Genomic DNA, 17,463 nt, shown 5'->3' with positions numbered 1-17,463 from the left:
AACAGATAAACATTTTAAGAAAAGGTGAGACAGAAACAGGCAAAACACTCAGCTCCGTGATCTAGGGGAGAAATTATCTGACCTACCAAGTTGGCAGCAATGGACACCGAATGGTCAGATTTGTGACGTAGGTTGAAGCAAAGCCAGAAGGACTTACAGACAGATTACACGTTTGTGTGGGTGAGAGAAAGGAAGGAATCAAAGGGGATTCTTGGGTTTTCAGCTTGACGAAATAAGCAGATGGTGATGTTGTGTACTAAGATGGCCTCTGAGAGAAAAATCAAAAGTGCCATTTACCCAGGTTAATTCTGACATGTCTCTGAAACACATGACCAGAGACAGGCACTGGACATACAAGCTTGGAACTGTGCGAACGGTCACAAGTGGACAGTCTAGGAGTCACTGGCATATAGATGATAACACTCAAATCTGCAGGAAAACTACAGACAAGGAAGAATGGAGAATCTAGGAAAGAGCTCTGAGGCAATCCAACACTTAGTCATTGGGCAAAAGAGGAGGAACCAGCAAAAGCATGAGAAAGACTCTTCAGTGAGGCAGGTGAGTTGCTTTATGAGAGCCTGAAGAGGAGACTGATTATTTCAGGGAGGCAGAATTATACTCAAAACAATCAGACTTTATACTCAAATAATTAGATATCAATAAAAACATACTCATCCACCCACACACCCACCCACCCATCCATCCATTCATGGACAACGTACTTTAGCTCCATTTAGTGTTTAATCAGACTGGAGATGAGTGAAAGATGCATCACCTTTTAATATTATGTAGTCTTCATATAAACAAACTTGATAGATGAAAATGATGCTTATAAAAAGTTTAAGTTAGGCAGGAACTGATCTACAAAAGATTTAATGTAAGAGCAAGCTCTACTAACACACCTGACTCAAAATTACATTAAAATGAAGCCTTTTTGAAATCATCATACACAATGAACCCTATCAATGGAATTTTACTGTGATCACTATGCTCTGTGTGTCACATATCTGCATCATTTTTAATACAGTATCTAATTAGTGTTTACATTAAAAAAAACTTTATGACTAAGAAACAACTCACAAAAATGTAATTCTCTTCAAGTAATCTCTTTATACATTCTACTAGTTTTTAATATTTTAGAAAATGATCAACAAATACACACCTATATCTACAACTTTAGCTTTAAATCTTAAGAAAATACAACCAAATTTACATAAAATTCATACTTGGAAAACTTCTCTATTCCATCTCAACAGGATTATAATAAATATTTTAAAATAAAATGTGCCATGAGAACAAAATATTAGAATAGAAAATAAATAAAAGATACGGTTAACTCTTTCCCAAATTCATATATAAATACATGTGTATATACACATTCTTTCCATTTGTAGGCATGTGGGAAATTACCCACAAGGCAAGGCTGCACATGAAGCACACTCCTCGCCAGCACCTAAAATCACTTTACCTGATACAAGATGCTTCTCAGATAGCATGATTTTTGTAACAGGACTTCGATGAACTGTGAAAGTCTGAAAAAGCTGAGGGCCCGAGCCCACCGTCTCTGGGTGCTGAACAATCACTCGCACAGCTCCGGAGCTCGTACCGTAAGCAATCTCAATCCAGTTACCAGACACACCTGCACGAGGTCAGAAGTGGAAAGGCGGCGTATCAGATGATGACAGAAAGGGATAAAAGAGGCAGTGCTTTTCTGAGTCCCCAGATCCAGCTGAGCCCAGAAACCCTAAGACCTCTCTGACCAACTTTGAATCATGATTTCCTTTACAAGTCATTTCCTAACCCTCACTCCCAGATAAATCTGTTCAACCCTCCCCTGGACTGTATGTTATGCTCTAGCACAGCAACTGTAACAAACCAATTCGCTATTTCCAAGTCTATCTACCTCTATTCGTTACTGAGACAGACTGAATCACAGTCATCCTTACAGAGTGCCTGAGACACAGCAAGTCCTCAAGAGATGTTTAAAGAGTTAGTAAATCTGACATGCTAAGAATACCACTGACGCAACACAGTATTCCTAAAGGAATATTCCATATTATTTCTAGTCTATTCATACTCTAGTCTAAGACCATGTTTTACTTATTTTAAATTTTTTATTATTACTTTTTAAATTTATTTACTTATTTTTATTTTTTTATATAATTTATTGTCAAATTGGTTTCCATACAACACCCAGTGCTCATCCCAACAGGCGCCCTCCTCAATGCCCATCACCCACTTTCCCCTTTCCCCCATCCCCCATCAACCCTCAGTTTGTTCTCAGTATTTAGGAGTCTCTTATGGTTTGCCTCCTTCCCTCTCTGTAACTTCTCCCCCCGGTCTTCTGTTAAGTTTCTCAGGATCCACCTATGAGTGAAAACATACAGTATCTGTCTTTCTCTGCCTGACTTAGTTTTTTTTAATTTATGACTTAGTTTTTTTTAATTTATTTTTTGAGGAAGAGAGAGAAAGAGACAGAAAGAGTGTGAGGAGGGGAGGGGCAGAGAGAGGGAAACACAGAATCTAAAGCAGCTCCAGGCTCTGAGCTGTCAACACAGAGCCCAAGATGGGGCTAAACCCATGGACTGCGAGATCATGACCTGAGCTAAAGTCAGATGCTTAACTGACTGAGCCACCCAGGTGTTCCTACTTTTACTTTTGCTACATTATTGAATCTTTCTTGAATAATCAAGTATATACTATTTAACAAATTCAAAATACTTAGTTCTGAAACAAATACACCCATTATATTGCTTACATCATACTTACTTACTACGGTGTCTCTTCTAATCACGTACAGCTCATCATGTGAAGTTCATCTGTGGCTTTTTTAAGTGAATGAATGAGTGAATGAATGAATGAATGAATGTGTCCAGGGGCACCTGGGTGGCTCAGTCACTTAAGCATCTGACTCTTGATTTCAGCTCAGGCCATGATCTCATGGTTCATGAGTTTGAGCTCAACATCGGGCTCTGTACTGACAGCACAGAGGCTGCTTGGGCGTCTCTCTATCCATCTCTCTCTCTCTCTGCCCCTCCCCAATGTGCGCGTTCTCTCTCTCTCTCTCTCTCTCTCAAAATATATAAATAAGCATTAAAAAGGAAGAAAAAAAAAGTGCCCAAACTCTACCACATATTTAAAGACAGAATGGAATTCAGTGAACTATGTACTTAAAAAGGTTCACAGAGAACTTCTTGGCTTTAGTAGTTATCCTTCCTGATTCACCCAAAAATATCTGAATCAAAAGAGAAAGAACATACCATAGGAAACACTTCTCATAACATAAAAAGTGACTCCATTCTCCCCCTGCCATTGCAAAAGAAGTTTTCTCCTCCCTTTTTAATTAGATTTAAAAAATGTACATCTCATTCTAGAGCAGAGGTGAGCAAACTTTCTGTGAAAGGCTAGATGGCAAATATTTTAAACTATGCATGCCTAGTTTATGTATGCATGCATACAGTCTGTCATAATCATACAACTCTGTCAACTGTTGCCCAAAGCAGCCAATGCAATATGTAAGACCATCGATAAAAAGGGCAGTGTGCTGACCCATTTAGCATAACAGTTGAAATCCTACTATAATTTTAAATAAAATCATCTGCATAAATTAGAATATTTATTTCACATTAAAGATAATGATTTCTTTCAATGAAGTCAATAAAATGATGATTTAACACAAATAACATTCAAATTTATTAACATTACTGGACACATGTTAATATTTCCTAGAATTCTTTTCATTTAAATTTTCAACTTTCCATTTATGTTTATCTTTCAATCTAGAATATAAAAATATAAAAAATATAATAAAAATCCTTAATTTACAGAACAGATTTGTTAATTTCATTGCAATGGCCTTTGAAAGATAATGAAAGCTACAGATACTAAACCTCCAAATAAAATGTCTTTTCCCATAACTTAAAAATTTCCCAAGGGAACAAGACAATATCCACAAGAGATTAACAGTCTAAGAGCCTTCTTGCTTTCAGCTGAAAAAAACAAAAGCTTCTAATTTCAAAACAAAATAAGCTAGGGTAAATAGGAAGGTCAATGTGCAAATTGTTTTTTTTTTAATAATTTTAGTCAATACTATTATGATATGACTTAAATATAATTCAGAAGAAGAAAAGTTCTAACTTCCCACCTCAACTTATGCTTGTTTAATCGTCACGTTTAACTTTAATATATAACGAATATGAACTGTAAACTAATAGAGATGATACTCTTAGAACTGCAGTTCTCAAAGAGAAAGGACTGGATTCGTTTTAGCATAATAAACCAATAAATAAACATAAATTCTCAGAAACGGTCAAGAATTTATCAGAACGCTGCCATGTACTAACTTGTTTTGGGTGTGAGGTAAACACTCAGCGCAGTAATGGCATCATTTGAAGGATCGTGATAAAGCTCGGTTACAAGAAGATCATTATCTTTCATTCTCAAAGGAAACTTCTGCATATCTAAAAAAACCCAAAAATTTTAAATAATATTAAAATAGTGCATCTACTTAAAACTACAGAAGGCAATATTTTATTTTTAAAAACCGATATAAAACAGGATCAGGGTTAAATGCCCATAAGCTTACCGATGTAATATATTGATCCATTGTTACATCCCAACAGAAGGAATGAGCCAGCAGTGTCGTAACTGGTTATAGGGACAACATCTTGAACCTGATGTAGGAAGATTATTATTAGATGTTAAATATTAATAATTTGTATTTACTGCTCAATTTCCTTAAAAATTTGACACTTTTATTTATTTATTTATTTATTTTAATTTTTTTTTTTCAACGTTTATTTTATTTTTGGGACAGAGAGAGACAGAGCATGAACGGGGGAGGGGCAGAGAGAGAGGGAGACACAGAATCGGAAACAGGCTCCAGGCTCTGAGCCATCAGCCCAGAGCCCGACGCGGGGCTCGAACTCACGGACCGCGAGATCGTGACCTGGCTGAAGTCGGACGCTTAACCGACTGCGCCACCCAGGCGCCCCCAAAATTTGACACTTTTAACAATAGCAACGACAACAAAACTCACTAGGGGCGCTTGGCTCGCTATATCAGTAGCGTGGGTGACTCTTAATGTGGGTGTTGTGAGTTTGAGCCCCACACTGGGTGTGGAGATTACTCAATGAAATTAAAAAAACCAAACCACTAATATCTAATTTAAATAGGGCTTAGAAAATTACTTTCTTTAGTTCCCACAGGGAACTGTGAAGAGCTGTCAAGACAGGTCCTTTTAAAGCTTTAAAAAAAAAATGTATTTCCAAAGGCAGCACCGTCCTATCAGAATTCCCATGGATTATCTCTTTTCTCTGCAAGTGGTTGTGAGCTCACAGCACGCATTAAAGTTGAAGGCACATTCTGACCAGGTTCCTTCCTCCTCCTCTCTTCTATAGAAGAGATTAAATGGCCTGCCTAAATTCATGTAGTAAGGGACAGAACTAGAAAACAGACTGATCGCCAAATAGCACTTGCTCCCTTGATAATTTATCACCATGTCTTTGACAAAATGGTAATCTCTATCTTCATTCTGCTGTAGACTCCTGTTTCCTAGGATATGGCAGGACAAAAAAATTCCTTTAAGTTTTTGTGTTTTCAAGTACTAGAATAAAAAAGTCAGCTTCCCGAGCAAATCAGTCTAGTTAAAAATTAATAACTGCCTGTATTTGTGCTACAAGAAAAGCAAAGGGCACAATTTTACTAGAAAACAAAGCAACAAACAAAAAATGTTTTTTAGAGCAGTGGCAATAAGATCAAAATGAATCTTCCCTATGCATAGCCAGGTGAGAGTCACATGAAACTTCACAGATGACATTTAAATGAACTATTTCTCATGTATCAGGTATTACCCGAGAGAAAGAGTAACTCGGCTGGATAAGGGATGTGAGACATCACTTGCTCTGTAAGAGCTTGTAAACTTGAGGGCAAGAAAGGAAAAAAAGAAAATCACAGTGTGAGAGGCCCTAAAATAGAGTGTGCTACACCAGAGAGCAGGGAGGACTCTCATCTCAATCCCAGGGAGGGGTTTAAAAGGGCAAAGATCAGGGGAAAGTTCAGAAAGGGAGCGAAGCATGAAAATCGAAAAAGTCAAATATGAGTTAGGTAGAGGAAGGGCCATGTCAAACAGAACAGCAAGTATAAAAGTGTACAATATGGGTCCCTTCTAAATAAAAGGAACAAATTTAACCAAATGCTAAAAGTTGGAAGCAATGATTCCTCTAAAGCTGCATGCACATGACCCTAATTCCTGTGTGAACCTTCTGGTGTCTTACACGGAAATATCTCAAAGACTCAATTACCATCCCCCCACCCCCACCCCTGCACTAACCTCAGGTCAGGGTTTCCGTTTCATCAGAGCCAATGAGTTTTGTAGCAGGTAAACCCTGAGAGCCTTTCAGTGATATGAGTAAAGGTGTCTGAAGAATGGAGGGAAGGCTGCTTTAACGCCAATGACCAGTTTTCTCATGCCAAGTTCATTTTTTTTAGTTCCAATACTCTAGGAAGAACTTCAACTCCTACTCCAGAATCTTGAGAGTAGGGGGATGGGGACAGATAAGGGCATGAGATTCCTCTCCTTTTAGATCCCTTATCAATGAAAGAGTGGCTGCAGCCTGGAGCGTCCCAACACACATCCAAGACAAACATTTCTACCATTGGTTCTCTGGGAAGATAGGCTCTAAGACCAGAACCTTCTACAACCTCTTTTTCTGCAACCCTTGACCTAAATCCTGCTTTTCCTTCATGTCTACCCCTCAGTACAAGAAGAACAGAGAAAGCAGAAGATGATAAATTATAGAGGAGTTAGGACTGAGTTCTTCTCTCCTAGCATAAGTGAGAGACAGTCACTCTGGGGCCTCTTCTTCTTTATCCTAACAACTTCACATCAAGAACCTGAGAAATCTGGTTAATGTATTTGGTTAATGTACTGATTAATGTATTTGGTTCAGACATGATGGTCACAGATCTACAATGGAAGTGGATTTTCTCTTCTAAGGTAGCACATGATGATTATCATTATCTCTGTGTACAAAATTAAGTGATATACAATTTGAAAATAATCAGTATAAAAAAAAAAATCAATCTGTGTTCCCAAGCACTACAAAGGCCCTAGAATCTTTCAACCACAATCTCTACCTAGATAATCATCATTTTTAACACTATGTTTTTACCCTCATCCATTACTTATTAAATAATCACTTATTTAGATTTACCAGCCTATCAATTTCTTTGCTGATGTGTATTTCGTTCCAGTGCTTCCCCTTCAAAGTATGAATATCCTTCTTATCAAAGGGCATTTCTTTAATGCCTCTTTCATTGAGGCACTAAAACAAACAAAAAAATTTTTTTCTTTTTTCTTACCCAAATCAGATACAATGCTTTTAGGAAATTTTCCTTAAAATCTTATTGCAGCTGTTATAAGAACTGCTACACCAACGAAAATTTCACAACAGCTTTTAGAACTTACACATGCGCACACGCGCACACACGCGCACACACACACACACTCTCTTTCTCTCTCTCTCTCTCTCTCACTCATCACTCACTGATTCAAATACTTCAAATCAACCTTGAATATACAACAGCTGTCCCACATACTTTGTGTGTTATTCGAGGGCAGAACTGTTGCTAAAGGCCAAATGAGAACCTACTCAACCAGCATCACAGCACTCGGGTCAGCCTGGGGTCCGGTAACTGCCCAGGGATGTCTGCACCACAGACGCTGAGACTTCATTACATGCCACCTCTACACTACAGTGAAGTTCACCTAGTTGGTTTACAAGGCTTGTATGCTGAATGCTCAACTTTCCCAAGGTCTTCCTGAAATGTAGAAACAAACCCTCTTTGTCAGATACGGTTTTCAATTCATGCGTACACCAAATGAGAATCATCAGGTTTTACATGGGAATAAAAGCTTTAGAATAAAGGGCACTTTGAGGAAGCTGGCAGAGTTTTCAGGATCCCAAAGATATGAACACTTTTATATGTAGTTTTAGAAACATTGGTTTAAAAAAAGAATAAAGAAGTATGTTCCTTTAGGAACCCAAATTTATGGCACAGCTAGTATAGCTTCCCCTACCCACTAAAAGCTCAGATTTGACATAATTTGTCAAATAACCTATCTGAAAGCAGACCTTCCGTTAATCATTAAAAATTCACATTCCTCTTTACAGAGGTATCACTTCCTGTCTTCCCAACAATTCTCACTCCTTACTAATCATCAGTCGGCTTTAACATCCCTCGAGTCCCTTGACATCCCTGCTTCCTTCTCCGTCCACCTGGCACTTCCTTACTTCTTGATCTCATGATTTCAACTACTTTGCCATCTTTATGTTTTCTCATCCCTTGGTGTGTCATATCCACTTTATTAACTCTCCAATCCTGGATCAGGCTAATGCTGGTTTCTTTCCTCTTGCTCCTATTTATTCCCAGTACTGAGCACTAATGGAGACACTCACATAGTTCTATCACCCAGGTCCACTACAAATGTACAAATTACAATCTCTGCAATCCTCGATACATACTTCCAGTGCCTTTGTCTTCCACTGAATTTATGTTCTTCAATCCTCTTTCCTTACTCTTTCATCAGAGAAGGAGGCATCTCTAGTTTCTGTTGGGTGAAAGTCTCTAAGCTGTTTTACATCTCATACATTCCTGACTTCGATGGGATGAGAGATCATCTCCATTCTTTCACCCTCCATGTGCTTTCTCAGACAACTTCCCTCTGACTACAACCATGCTCAAGCTTCTCTCATCTTAAGAGAAAAAAAAACAAAACACTGAACATCTTTTCTACCACCCAGCCTTGATTCTCACGCTATCACTTTGTCTCCTTGCTTTCCTTCACCACCAAACTTCTTGAAAGCTAACTCCGAGTTTGCTGTGTCCAATCCCTGGTCTTTTGATTCTTCAGTTCCCACAATCTGGCTTGCCCCAAACAAAACCTAATTAACTTATATTTACAAATCATATCCTAGACTAATGTTATTTCTCAATCATGTATGTTCCTGTGGCTCTTGGTTTCCTTATCTTGTCCCCTTAAATGCTAATGTTTCCCAGACTTCTTTTTCTTCCTATGTACATCCTCTCAACAGAAAACCTTAAATCAGTTCTTACTTTTTCAGTTGTCATAGAAGCATTGTGGTTTCTAAATACTACTTTCTAGCCCTTTCTTCCTTCCTAAATTCCAAAGGAATGCTCCCAAATGTGTACTGCACACATTCATTTTGATGCCTACAGGAATCTCAGAGTAAACATGTTCCCTGTCAACTTATTACTATCCACCCGACTGTCAAAACTAGCAATCCAAAACTGGAAATACATCTCCCTCTCCTTTAATTTTCCACACCCAAACCAGACACCAATCCTGTACGTTTAGGAAGGCTTCTGAAATGTTTTTCAAATAGGCTCATCTTTGCCATCTCTACCATCACTGCCTTTCGTCAAATCTGTCTGCTTCTTTGCTGGATTACCCCTGATCTCCAGCCCTGCTTTCATAGTAGTTAATGCTGCTACCTTCCTAAAACAGGGATCTAATCATGTTACTCTCTACTTAAATCCTTTAATTTTTCTTCTCTCCTTCAGAATCAAGCATTAACTCTTTTATAGTCTTATCCTCTTGTTCCTCTCAAGTACTTGAGATCATTTAGCTTGCTATCTTCTCTGAACAGGCTACGTATTTTCACAAAGTTCTGAGCTTTACTCAGGAAATGAAGTTTGCCTGGACTACTATTCCCAAAGCATGTTAAGTTAAAACATTTCAAAAATATGAAACACCAAACCACAGTTTAAATACTCACTCATTTTCCCAAGTAACTAAACATTCTTCAAAACATAATCAAATCTGTATCTAGAAGTAAATGTCACTATAAATATACGTAATATTTTATGTAATCAAAAATAAAAACAAAAAAAATGGGTAGAGGATTTGAATAGGCAGTTCTCCAAAGACATACAGATGGCCAACAGGTGCATGAAAGCATGCTCAGTATCACTCATCGTCAGGGAAATGCAAATCAGAACCACAATGAGTTATCACCTCACACCTGTTAGAATAGCTATTATCAAAAAAACAAGAAGTAACAAGTGTTGGCAAGGATGTGGAGAAAAGGGATCTCTCGTGCACTGTTGGTCAGAAGGTAAACTGTTACAGCCACTATAGAAAATAGTAGGAAGGTTTCTCAAAAAATTAAAAATAGAACTATCATAGGATCCAGCAATTCCACTGCAGGGTAGATATCTGAAGTAAACAAAAACACTAACTCAAAAAGATATAGGTACCACCATATTCCCTACAGCATTATTTAAAATAGCTAAGATATGGAAACAGTGTAAGTGTCCATCCATGGATGGAGAGATAAAGATGTAAATACACATTGGAATATTACTCAACCACAAAAGAAAGAAAGAAAAGAAAGAAAGAAAGAAAGAAAGAAAGAAAGAAAGAAAAAAAGAGAAAAAAAGAAAGAAAAAAAGAAAGAAAGAAAGAAAGAAAGAAAGAAAGAAGAAAACATTGTCATTTAACAATAATGTGGATGGACCTTGAGGGCATTATGTTAAATGAAAAAAATCAGACTAAGAAAGACAAATTCCTATGATTTCACTTATGTGGAACCTAGAAACAAACAAACAAACAAAACAAAACCAAAAGATAAAAGGTAAGGGGCGCCTGGGTGGCTCAGTTGGTTAAGTTTCCAACTCTTGATTTCCACTCAGGTCATGATCTCAGTTCAGTTCTAAACCCTGGTTCAGTTCCAGCCCCTTGTCTAGCTCTGCACTGATAATGCAGAGCTTGCTTAGGATTCTCTCTCTCTCTCTCTCTCTCTCTCCCTCCCTCCCTCCCCCCCTCTCTCTCTTCTCTCTCTCTCTCTGTCCCTCCCCACTCACGCTCTCTCATTCTCTCTCAAAATAAACTTTTAAAAAATCTAAAATATATATAAACACACACACACACACACACACACACACACACACACACACACATATAATAACATTTTTTTTAAAGATTTAAAAAAAAAAAAAAAGTAAGGGCCTGGCCAGCTCAGTCCTTAGAGCATGCAACTCTTGATCTCAGGGTTGTGAGTTCAAGCCCCACATTGGGCGTAGAGCCTACTTAAACAAAAATACAAAGATACAAACTTCCAGTTATAAAATAAGTCAAGGGAATGTAATGTACAGCATAGCAGCTATAGTTTATACTACATCGCACATCTGAAAGTTGCTAAGAGTTTATCTTTTAAAATTCTTGAAACAAGAAAGAAATTCTGTAACTGCATTTGGTGAAAGATGTTAAACTAGGCTTACTGTGACCATTCTGCAATATACACGAATATCTAATCATTATGCTATGAATTCCACACTATGAATTCCACAAAAATGAAGCAAATGCATAATCAGCATGAGTTTCAGAAACATTTTCTGTAATGTGCTTTAGTTAAAACTAACCTGCCAGTGCTGAGTGACGGCATTCCATACTCCCACTTTCCCTGTATGACTCGTAGCCACCAACTGGTTACCGATAAAGAAGAGAGCATCTACAGGAACACCAAGGCTGAACACTCCTTAAATGATAATAAAAAATAAAGAGTTAAATAGTCACTATCTTTAGAATTCATCAAAACTCAGATTAGAAACATCTTCAAGGTGACTAAATGTGTTCTCATTTCCATAAGTTATATGCTAGACCCTTTAGGGATCAAAAACAAGAAACCTGGTAAGCTCATAAGCAGCTGCCCTAAGTAACCTTACCCTAAAACACCGTATTATCTAAAGCTGTGGTTCCCACACTTGGTTGACCATCAAAATAACCAGGTAAATTTAAAGCGAACAAAATGACGAGGCACCTGGGTGGCTCAGTCAGTTGAGCATTCGACTTCGGCTCAGGTCATGATCTCAAGGTTCATGAGTTCGGGCCCCGCATCAGGCTCTGTGCTGACAGCTCAGAGCCTGGAGCCTGCTTGGGATTCTGTGTCTCCCTCTCTCTGCCCCTCCCCCACACAAGCTCTGTCTCTCTCTGCCTCTCAAAAATAAAGAAAACTAATTAAAAAAAAATTTTTTTAAGTGAACAAAATAAAAAGAATCCTAAGATTCATCCCAGACTCACTAAATCAGAAAACCCACTACACCTTTATAAAACCTATGAGATGTAGCTACAGCTTGCTAATGACTGGGGTATTTGGGAACCACTGATCTCAAGACAGAGACTTGGCAGCCTTAACTATCTAAGAACATGTCCAGAAATCTGGATACACACGCGCGCGCGCGCACACACACACACGCGCACACACAAAGAAAAAAAGGCAGCAAGAAATCTTACTAAAAACATTCAAGCCTTTACTCAAATTATTTTAAACTCCTTGTCTCTCAGCACTGCAGATCTCCATTTAATTCATTCAACAGGCATCATATCAGGCCACAGGATGAAACACATGAACAGACAGGATATTACTGGGTACTTAAGGTTTAAAAGAGAAAAAATGCAAACAACCAATTATACCATAACACAACAATAACTAAAAGATGTGGATACACAGGATCAAGTAACGTCCAGAGGAATAAAGGGGGGGGGGGTGTTAAGAAAAGAGGTTTGAAGATATTTTTTAGAAAAGAAGCCATCTGAGTTTTTTTTAAAGGTAAATAGTTCACCAAATGGTGGTGGGGTGGGGGGGATGGGCAAGCCCAGAGAATCAGAGAAAAGGGAAAGAGGGGATGTAGGAAGGGAGGCTGTAAGGAGCAAATATCCCACATCAATAGCAGAAGACCCAAGAATAGCTAAAAGAATTCTAGAATTCTAGGCTCACTTTGGTATGGCATTATGGCCCTTTACAGTCGTTTCTGGACAATATATAATAGAAAAACATGATGCATAAGGCTCTGAAGAACTCATGGGAAAAAACAAACCAATTAACTGCAATTGCAGCATGTACTGAAAGCATAATCCAGAAAAGGTAACCGATTTCTTTTGACTCTTACACCAGTGCACAGTATTTCCCTTTCTGTTCAGAACTGTGAACTACATACAAGACAAGACCAGCAGCAATAAATGCCTTGAAAATTCTTAACCAGGAGCACCTGGCTGGTTCAGTTGGTGGAGTGTGCAACCTCTTTATTTGTCATAAAAATGTAAAAATATTTTTAAGTAATCTCTCCACCCAACGAAGAGCTCAAACCCAAAACCCCAAGATCAGGAGTTGCATGCTCCACTGACTGAACCAGCCAGGCAGTCCAAAAATAAATCTTCAAAAAAAATTTCTCAACTAATTTTGAAAAAGTCAGGCACCTAGAAGGAAAAATGATTTACACTGGACAAAAAGAAAAAAGTGGTAAGTATTGCTAAGAATGTCATATATATGTGTGTATATATATACGTATACATATAATCTATATGTATAAATACATATACACATGAATACACCACCTCAACCAAACCTGTCAACCAAAAAAAAAAAAAAAAAAACAAAAACCCAGCAAAATAAAATACAACACACATACCCAAAAACCTGCCACTCCAGAGCAGAAAATCATCACCTCAAACACAATTTTAGGAAGTCCTTTAATTTTGACGCAAAACAATTGTTCAGAACATGTGAAACCAAGCATATTCAGTACTATGGGCCGCGTTAAAGGTGGAAATAAAAACTAGAAAACCAACTAACATCGATTACTCTAGAGAAGGATGAAATCAAGGGAAATCAAGGAAGACATTCTGAATGATCTCAAGAAACTCAAAGTGTCACTCCTGCTTAGGCTCAACAATCTCGGCTACTATCCACAGGGAAGACACGCTACAAGTAATGACAAGTTCCTGTCTTCGGGGACCCTTTCAGCAAAATACTGCTTATAGCAGCAATCCAGCAGCACCGCCTTATACAAGTTAAGATGAAAGGAGCCCGACCTCTAGAAGAGCTCTATCCCAGACAAACCAGCCAAACAATTTTCTTTGGACGGTGTTGTCAAGTTTGAAGAACATCTGTAATAATAAGTGGTTTCTTTCACTGGACATGAACAAATTACCACGTACCGTCTCCCAGTACAGCTCCCTACCACACTGGCCTCTGAAAGCAAAGGAAGGCCTGAAATCTCCACTCACTGCCGTGTTACAAGCGCCTGTTTGAAAAAAGGAGTGGGGGAGGGGAGAGAAAACACAACTTAACTTTCTCTCCGTACAATTAATTACCAGAGTATCATAATTTCAAAGTTGTAACGTTAAAACTTTTTCCCTACAGTTGTTAGGGAGGACTCCCACTGCCAGCCATGATGGCATACACACGGCATCGGATTTTTCCTCACCGTGAAGCGACAACGGGCCACAACACACGAGGCAGCTGTGTTCAGGCACCGGACAACGGGTAGCTGAAGACGCAAAGGTGGGAAATAGCCAGGAGCCCCGCATTCACCCGGCTTTCGGTGTTCAGGGCGCTTTACTGGCCCTACCACAGGGAGGTCAAACTCACGGGCAGAGTGACGGCTTCTCCCTGAACTGAAGAGACTGAGGTAGAGCGCACAGCTGATGAGGTGGCTAGAACCTGAGAGCAAAAGTGGTAAGAAAAAGGCACACCAGGGTGAGTGAGCCGGTGGCACAGAAGGTTTGCACACGGGTTTCCTACCCATTGGCAGAGGCCGGACTGCACCTGGGCAGACGAAAAATCCCCAAAAAACAGAAGAGAAAGGCTGCTACAGGCCTGAGTGCAGAGTACAGGTGACAGAGGTTACATGGGTCGCTCCAGCTCAGGAAGAGTGGAGAACCCTGGATGAACACCTCAGACATTCCTTCCGTAAAGACTCCAGAAAAGGCAACACTTTAGGAATAAGGACCACTCCCCTGAATAGGAGCCAAGCCTTTAAATAAAAAAATCAAGCAGAGCGAGGCTAACTACCCTTAACAGAGCACAAAAACAAGGCCAGCAGGATCAAGAAGATCCTCCAGTAATTTAACTGTCTACCAGGACTAACCTCACATCTTCTAAGAGAGAACATAATCATATCCCCTATATGATGTATCATGCACATGCCCTGAATACAGTCAAAACTTCCTAGACGTGCAAAGTAGAATAGGGCCTGAAATAAAAATATGAGATGATCCAGATACTGGAATTAAAGTCAAAAAATAACGAAACACCTATAATGAATATGCTGGATTTAATAAAAAGTAGAACATCATTAAGTAAAAAGGTTAAGAAATCTCAGCAGAAAAACAAACTAAAATGGAATCAAAAGAGGTCATTTTGCAGCTTAAAAGTCCAATATCGCAAATAAAAAACTTACTAGATGGGCTTAACTGAAGAAAATGGGTAAATAATATTAAAGGCATAAAAAAAACTGATCTAAATTGTTTTAAAAATGGGGAGAAAAATGAAACAAACTAACAGTGCTTCAGTGATCTCTAGACCAATATGAAGTAGTCTAATACAAAGCTGAGTTCCAAAAAGAAGACAAAAGGAGAGGAGAAAGAGATAATGGAGAGGGGAAGGGAGGGAGGGAGGGAGGAAGAGAGAGGGATACACACAAAGAACTCCCTTAGCTGTGTCAATCAAAAATGTCTCCAGACATTTCCACATGCCTCCTAGGTGATAATATTCCTGGCTGCAAACCTCTAATCCGGAATATATAAAGAACTATCACAAATCAATAATAGAATGACAACCTCATAAAAAGAGAACAATGATTTTTTTTTTTTTTTTTTTTTTTTTTAGTTTATTTATTTTGAGAGACACAGAGAGCATGAGCAGGCAAGGGGCAGAGAAAGAGGGAGAATCTCAAGCAGGCTCTGAGCTGTCAGCACAGAAGCGACACAGGGCTCGAACTCACGAAACTGTGAGATCATGACCTGAGCGAAAGTCAGCCGCTTAACCGACTGAGCCACCCAGATGCCCCAAACAATTATTTTTTTTTAATTTAATTTTATTTTTTGAGAGAGAGACAGAGAGTGCATGCACAAGCGGGGAAGGGGGGCAGAGGGAGGAGAGAGAACACCAAGCATATTCTACACTTAGTGCAGAGCCTAACCACGAGGGGCTGGATCCCACAACCCTGGGATCTTGACGTGAACCGAATCGAATGCTCAACCAAGCCACCCGGGTGCCCTGAGAAAATGATTTAAAGACACATCCCAAAAGAAATAATATAAATGGCCAATAAAGCACATGAAAGAGATACTCAGTATCATTAATCCACAGCGAAATGCAATTAAAACCACCATTAAAATCACTGTATAATACTCCTCTCATACACTGCTAGCAGAAATGTAAAATAATACAACTGCTCTGGAAACCAGTTTGTAAGTGTCTTATAACATTAAGCATACACTTTTTATATGACCCAGAAATTCCACTGCTAGGTTATTTACCTTGATTTACCTTGAGAAAACATATTCACTAAACAAAACAAAACAAGAGAAGAAAGAAAAGAAAACATGCCCAGAGAAAGACCACTTCTTGAATTTATAACACCTCTGAACTGGAAATAAACCAAATGTCCGTCAACAGATAAATGGATAAACAAATTCTAGGATACTCATTCAATGGACTACTACTCAGCAATAAAAAGGAACGGGCCACTGATACATACAACAATATAGATGAATCTCAGAAACATTATGCTAAATGAAAGAAGCCAGACACAAAAGAATACATACTAAGTAATTCCACTCATGAAACTAGACAAAGGAAATGTAATCCATGGTGACAGACAACCTAAACTGTGGAAACAATGGGGTTAATGGTGAACACCTGCTTTCCTTTGGGAACTCTGGACCCCTAGTACGTGCCACGCAGAGGCTGCCTCTGTGACTAGCCTCCAGGAAAAATCCTGGGCACCAAATGTCTAATGAGCTTCTCTGGCAGTCATTCCACAGGTATTGTTACAATCCATTGCTGGAGAAATTAAGCATGTCCTTTGGGACACCACTGGAAGAGAATTCTTGAAACCTTATACTTGATTTCCACTAGACTTCATCCCATGCGTCTTTTTACTGATTTTGCTTTGTATGTTTTCATTGTAATAAATCATAACCCTAAGTAGCTCTTGCTGAATCCTGTGAGTGCAAACCACTGAAACTGGAAGTGGTCTTTGGGACCCCTCACACAAACACAATTCTGAAGTTCAGAGGAGGGGCCAACAATAGACACATAAACATGTGAATCATCAGCACACAGCACCATTAGAGTGTATGAGATCACTAACAGAATAAATACAAAGGAAAGATGAGCTCTGGGGCCCTCCAACAATTTGAAATCAGTCAAATGAGGAGGAACTATCAAAAAGGAACCGATAAGACACAAGGAGGTCGGATAAAAATCAGGATTGTAAAGTATCCTGGAAGCCAAAAGAGGAAAAGTCCTCCAAAGGAAAGGAATCATGGTATGAAATGACAGCTCTAAAGTTTTAATAAGAGGAGACTCGGAATTGATCACAGGATTTAGCAGAGTACAGACCACAGGTCATACTAACAAGAGTAGTTTCATG

The 17,463-nt window shown here is 38.8% G+C and overlaps 1 protein-coding gene across 2 annotated transcripts in view; it reads right to left on the bottom strand.

Annotated features, from left to right (window-relative positions):
- KCTD3 (potassium channel tetramerization domain containing 3) overlaps window positions 1-17,463 on the bottom strand; it is a 54,497-nt gene that overhangs the window by 14,023 nt on the left and 23,011 nt on the right. For both annotated transcript variants that reach the window (XM_040460987.1, XM_040460988.1), the window contains 4 exons: window positions 11,446-11,561; window positions 4,586-4,673; window positions 4,344-4,460; window positions 1,469-1,639 (listed from right to left, as the gene is read on the bottom strand). In XM_040460987.1, coding sequence (XP_040316921.1) covers window positions 1,469-1,639; window positions 4,344-4,460; window positions 4,586-4,673; window positions 11,446-11,561 — 492 coding nt within the window. The remainder of the gene's footprint in view (window positions 1-1,468; window positions 1,640-4,343; window positions 4,461-4,585; window positions 4,674-11,445; window positions 11,562-17,463) is intronic.

Source organism: Herpailurus yagouaroundi, unplaced genomic scaffold, assembly GCF_014898765.1.
Source record: "Herpailurus yagouaroundi ecotype Mexico unplaced genomic scaffold, PumYag 253, whole genome shotgun sequence".
In the NCBI taxonomy this organism is placed as follows: Eukaryota; Metazoa; Chordata; class Mammalia; order Carnivora; family Felidae; genus Herpailurus; species Herpailurus yagouaroundi.
This window is presented reverse-complemented; position numbering and strand designations above follow the sequence as displayed.